Source organism: Mus caroli, unplaced genomic scaffold (assembly GCF_978045245.1).
Source record: "Mus caroli unplaced genomic scaffold, Mus_caroli_1 scaffold_6, whole genome shotgun sequence".
In the NCBI taxonomy this organism is placed as follows: domain Eukaryota; kingdom Metazoa; phylum Chordata; class Mammalia; order Rodentia; family Muridae; genus Mus; species Mus caroli.
In genome coordinates, this window is record NW_028227261.1 from 19,754,700 (window position 1) to 19,760,699 (window position 6,000).

At 51.9% G+C, this 6,000-nt stretch overlaps 1 protein-coding gene across 14 annotated transcripts in view; it reads right to left on the minus strand.

Annotated features, from left to right (window-relative positions):
• The window catches only part of Eif4g3 (eukaryotic translation initiation factor 4 gamma 3), a 212,567-nt gene extending 208,202 nt beyond the window's left edge, over positions 1 to 4,365 (minus strand). For 8 of the 14 annotated variants that reach the window (XM_085838799.1, XM_085838798.1, XM_085838796.1 and 5 more), the window contains exons 1-2: positions 4,201 to 4,365; positions 3,669 to 3,846 (exon numbers count right to left, since the gene is read on the minus strand). Coding sequence is in view for 2 of the 14 variants with exons in the window: in XM_085838779.1 (XP_085694905.1) it covers positions 3,669 to 3,880 (212 nt within the window). In the remaining 12 variants the exon portion in view is untranslated. Of the gene's footprint in view, positions 1 to 3,668; positions 3,896 to 4,200 lie in introns of those variants that run through there. The other 6 variants (XM_085838802.1, XM_029476719.2, XM_085838795.1 and 3 more) reach the window with 2 other exon arrangements.
• Between the last annotated feature and the right edge of the window lie 1,635 nt (positions 4,366 to 6,000).

Here is a 6,000-nt window from a genome sequence, read left to right on the forward strand (position 1 = left end):
ACACGCAGGCTGCTCATCCAGCCAAGAAGGCCACCCCCGGCCACTAGTCTGCTCACACACCACCTTTCACAGGCACAGGAGACCCTGGAAATGTAACTAACTTCCCTGCATATCAGTACCCTTGTCTGTGAAACAGACACCACCTACCTTATTAGAGACCTTGGAAAACTTAAATAGAATCCTGCATGTATGACATCTACAGCAGCAGGTACTGAAAATGAATATTATTCAGATCTAGTTATCAGAGAGGGAAAAAAAAAGACAGTGAAGATTACACAGTTCACCACTTAAGACCAGCTTAATGTCCATGGAAGAGAAGATTTAAAAGGGAAAAAAGGTGGGGTGGGAGGGGGAAAAAAAACAACAACAGGAGGATTGCAAAGATAGAAAGAACACTCATGACAAAGGAGCCAGAGACACAAGTCCTCTTCTGGTTGACACAGGTCTCTAGTTCTGTTTCTAAAAAGAACCTACTCTGTCTCACTGACTTTAACTGGTTGCCCCTAAACAGTAAGATGATTCCCCAAAAATGTGTTAGTAGCCCTGAATCACATCCTGTTAGGAATACTGTATTCCTAACATATGGAAAAAACTTTCTGCTCAAATGGGCACATAACTCTAGTTTATTCATCCAGAATTTTCTGTAAGGTGGGCAGGCAGTCTCAATATAAAGATATGGGCTGTTAATGGGGAACCCAGGAACCCCCTGAAAAACTTCAGCATGACAGTTTTTTATGAAAACGTCAGTTATTTTGTCAGCCAGAAAAAGGATGACCACTGTCAATATTCTCAATGGAGTCACCTCAACCTCAACGGGGAAGCTGAGCCAAGCACACCTCAAGACAAATATTCTCAAGCTGCGATTTCACCAAGCACAAGTTTCCAGAGGGTTTGTTTCGGAAACTCTCAGCATACTCTCCTTGTGTTTACAATTGTTCATGTTAGCTTTCTGTCTCCTTCCAGGCCTGCCATCCCATCTCCCCCTCGGCTAGGGACCAGCCATTGACTATTTGCAGTCTGTGTGGCCATTTCTCCTTCAAGTGGCCTCGGGGGTCCTGCAGTGCAAATCTGATGCCTGCTTCCAGCTTCAAGTTTACATGCAATTCCTGTGTTTTCAACACACCCTGCAGTTCAACGAACACCTGAACACTCAGTACGAATGAAGGACACCTGGCCACGCGACGCCTCACAGCACATTTTCTAATACACTGCTTAAGCTAACTAACTTGCAGCAACTGTACCCACACCCTGTGAGGCAGTGGAGTTAAGCCATGGCAAGAGCCAACGCCAGCTCTGTGCTCCAGCTCCAAGTGCTTCAGCAGCACTGACTTACTGCACGAAGGTGTCTGCATAAAACCCAAATTCCCACATGCCCTCCAGTTTGAAATGCAGAGTTGCTCTACTGTGTTTGACCTCTTTCAGTACCAGGTGACAACACTTTCCTGCCGCTGTGTTCTGAGACGGCTGTAGCCCACGCTTCCTTTACTATCTCCATAGATGCTTATTTAGCTATGTGATCTTGCCAGAGTAAAGCAGGAATTGTAGAATACATCAAGTATAAAATGTCAGCCGCCATGACATGGGGCAAAATAGAACCTCAAAGCAGCATGGTTGGCTCCAACGTTGCCATGAAGGGTTTAGAATAATTTCCTCTGCAGAGAGCGCCTTATTCCTGTTTACCAACTGCATCTTCCTTCTATTTTAAAGAAAAGATAAAAACCTAACTGGAGGTCCAACCACGACTTCCAAGTTGTAACCAGCTTCAAGTTTTTCCAGTTCTTCAGCTGTGAGCTCTAAGGAGCAAAAGCACACTTGGGATACTCAGCACCCCCTCCCCCTGTATCCAATGAAGCCACCAACTTCACCAAGCGCTATCACATACAACACTATGATCCCTTACTTGCCGGTCTGTCTGTCTGTCTGTCCAGAACACACAGTGTGCACTCCCTCTGGGTTAACTCCCTAACAGCTTAAAGAGGCAGGTAAGGAATAACTCACTTGGTCCGGAGACAGAAACCTACCAACACAGACCATCAAGAAAAACAACCCTAAAATTAGAACGGAATTTGAAGCAAGTATGAAGTGAAGGTAGGTAGACTGAAGCGACCCAATTCTACCCCGAAGCAAGCTGAAGGGCCAGCCTGCTCCTTCACAGGCCAATAGCTGCGCATGTGGGTCAGAAGCAACTGGGTTCTCCATGAACACACAACATTCTCAGCTGCGAGCGAGTGAGCGAGAGAGGAACTGAACAGAACTGGGCAGGGTCAGAACATTATGAAATCACTCCGACACATAGCACTGGAGCACTAAGACGTGGACTAACAATACGTAAAGAACACAGAAAGGACGCTTGACAGAAAACAAACAATGACCTGAGGTGACCCAAGAAGGGGAAGTGTTTTTTTTTCCCTTCTCAAAGTAATTGATACAGACAAGACTCAAACTACACAGAAATGACTAGCCCCAACACCACTTACAAGTCAAACACAAGAACCACACAGCACTGAGAACATCCAAAAATCATTGGTCGATTTTTCACAAGTCCAAGGATGGGGGGGGGGGGGATTATGAAATGTTATCCTCAGATAGGTAACAACACCTCTGCTTGCCAAGCGATGGTAACGCACACCTTTAATCCCAGCATTCAGGAGGCAGAGGCAGGCAGATCTCTTGAGTTCAAGGGCAGCCTGGTATACAGAGCAAGTTCTAGGACAGCCAGGGCTACACAGAGAAACCCAGTGGGGATGCAGGGAAATATCACCTTCCTGAACTCCATAGGAGCTGTGAATTCGACGTTTTATTCTGACTTAAATACCAGGTACCAAGATTTTTCAATCAAAGCCGCCCCAACGTCTATACCATGAAATTATGACACATTCAAAACGAAGACCCTTCCTTGAGAGCCCTGGTACCCTCCAGACACCACCCTATGGAGGAGCAAACTTACTAAAGCCCTTAAAAAAAAAAGATGTCCAGCGTTAACACCAGTCTTAGAAGTGAGACTTCTGGGGGTACTGGGTAAGAGTTAACTTCCTCTTCCTTTAGAAAGGTCAAAGACAGGGAAGCGCCCAGTGTAACATTTCCTCCTTAGCCGGCTCCACCACAAGCCACAACACAACTCTAATTGCTTAAAAAATAAAATATGATAAAATAAAATAAAACAAAACACTAGCCAGGTGGGATGGGGGGGGGGTGCTTTTTGTACACTTGCAGTAAAGACTGAAGACCCAACTTACCTCAGGAATGAGCTGATTCGTTTCGAACAGAAAATTTAGCAATAAACTTTGCTATGAATCCTAAATAATAATTAGAGAGGCCACCGAGCCCCGCAGAAGGCAGGGCCTCCCAACAATCAGAAAAGCCTTGCCCGCAGGGCTGGTCCTAGGCACCAGCAAATTCTGCCCAAGAAAGGGGAGGGAGCAGCCAAGGGCAGGGTTCCCCCCAGATCCACAAGAGCTGCAGAGGCACGGCCCGGTGGAGCTAGTAGTGTTCACGGTACCGCAGAGGGTCCCGGGGTCCCCAGCAATGCTGTCACCGGTGCACCCCAAAAGCTCGGGTCAAGCCGGGAGCAGAGCGGCAGCCCGTCCCTTTCCTGGCAGGGCTATGACGGCAGGCAAGGAGGTTCCCACCGAGGGTCGCTCTGGACCGCCGGAAGGTGAAAAGGATACTGTTGGGGCGCCGGGGTCTGGAGGGCCCTGATGTTCGGGTGAGGAGGGGCCGCCGCTGCCGCTGCTGCCGCCGCCGCCGCCGCCGCCGCCGCTGCCGCCGGATGAGGAGGCGGTACCGCCGCCGCCGCCGCCGCCGCCGCTCCGGTGCCGGGTCCGGTTCCTGCTGCAGCCGCTGAGCCTGATTTCAGAGCCGGTTTCTGCGGTAAACTCATGGCAAAGCGAAGCCACCAACCCCCCCAGAGCGGGACCGGGCGCGCCGGGGTGCAGGGGCCGGGGGCAGCGGAGGGGCGGGATGGGGGCAGACCCGGGGAGGCGGCGGGAGCGGGGGGCCGGGGGGAGGCTGGGAGGAGGAGGAGGAGGGGGCCGGGACCGGTCACACACGCCCTCCGCCGCCGCCGCCTCCGCCGCCGCCGCCGCGGGCAGCAGCAGCCGCCCCGCGGGCCAGCACCACCGGCTGCCGGTCTCCGTGACAACGCGACCCCGGGGAGGGGGGGGCCGGACCCGGCGGGGGCAGGAGGCGGAGAGACCGGACCTTTCACGGCAATATCCTCATGGGCCGGCGGCGGGGGGTCTCTGTCCCCCTCCCCGGGGGAAGCGGCGCCCTTCTCGGTAGCGGGGCTCGGGCGATGCGGACGGATTTTCTTCACTCAACGAGCAGAGCATCCAACATGGCGCTGCGGCCGCCTCCAGCAGTCCGGCAGGACGGCCGCTCGGAGCTTTTCGGCCCTTTTCGGAAGGACTCGGCCGACCGAGGGTGGCAAGCTCCCTCGGCTATTTCCGGAGACCGCGAGCGGCCGGGCTTCTTCGGGAGCGCTCGGGAGCGCCTTCGGCCGCTGTTCGGGAACGCCGCAGGAGCTGACACTCTTTCTCGGGAAAGATCGGTGATCCCGGACGGCTGAGGATCTCCGCGGCGCGGTACGGGGCTGAGGGAGAGACCGAAGGGCACGTCTGTAGGGAGAGAGCTCAGCCTCGAAGAACAATAGTAACGGCACCCGACGCCGCGGTCCGCCGAGACCTGCCAAGCAAGCGTCGAGAGGCGGTGGAGCGGAAAAACGGAGGCGCTGCGGAGGGAACCGCTAAGCCAGAGCACAAACCGACAGTTAGGAACCCGCCCGCCTCAAGGACTTATTAACATAACAGATGCCACTCGCCGGCCCTTGACGTCGCCAGCCATGGGCATTATGTCGACACGTCGTCCTCAGATGCCCAGAGTGCGAAATGGAACGAGGAGCCCCATTTTGCAGAGGAGGCCTCCAGAGAAGAAAAGTGACTGCCCCAAGGTCGCCTGGCTGGGAAGGGATGGATCGGATTCAGAAACGGGATTCCACCTTCTCTAGGATGGACCTTACCCTTCTAGGATGCAAAATGGCCTGCCTTGCCAGAAACTGACCCTGAGCTCTGTAGAGTGGATATCTTCCCACAGTCTTCCCCAAGACTTGGAGGGGCCTTTTTGGCTACAACCTGTAGTCGGCTGCCCATCTTCCTTTGCTTGGGTAACACCTGTGAATAAGGTCTCCCCACACACACACACATCCATTTACACTTTGCACACCACACCTGCGCCCCTCAATAGAGGCATTGTCCCCAGGACACAGTAACATTGACAGAAAAGGAGTCGCAGACACGTCCGAACTGTGCAGATACGGAGTACTGCATTAGCTCGTATAATCCCAAGAAATAGGTAAACACCAATTCTTACAAATGAAGACACTGAGGTTCAAAGAAGTTTATCTATCATCTACACTATTAAAAAAAATTTTTTTTGAGGCAGCTTAAAGCTGACAGGAGACTTTGCCAAGATCACATGACCAATGTGAACAGAGGTAAAATTAGTGTCCTGTGTCCTGTGTGCTTAAGTTGCAAACATTAGGAACCAAGTGCAGACTCCAGAATTCACTCAGGAAAAGTCTGGTGTATACAGTCCCAGCATTGAGGTGGAGACCAACAGTTCCCTGAGGCTCAGTGGTCACAGCCCACTCCATTGGATGAGTTCCAGGCCAGTGAGAGACCCTGTCTCCAGAATAAAAGGTGACAGCACCAGAGGAAAGACACCTGAGGTTGTCCCCTGGTCGCCATACACATGAGCATACAAACAAGATTTGTGTCCTGACTCCTGCTACGTTGTTGGTTTTTCTGGGTTTGTTGGCTTGCTTGCTTCTTTTTGAGAGACTCTTAAGTAGCTCAGGCTAGCCTCAACTCTCCACGTGTCTGAGGATAACCTTGAATTTGTCTTGCCTTGTCTTGCCTCTACCCTCCAAGTACTAGAATTATAGGCACTCACCACCGGGCCCTAAAAAAAAAAAAAAAAAAAAAAAAAAAAAAAAAAGCTTTA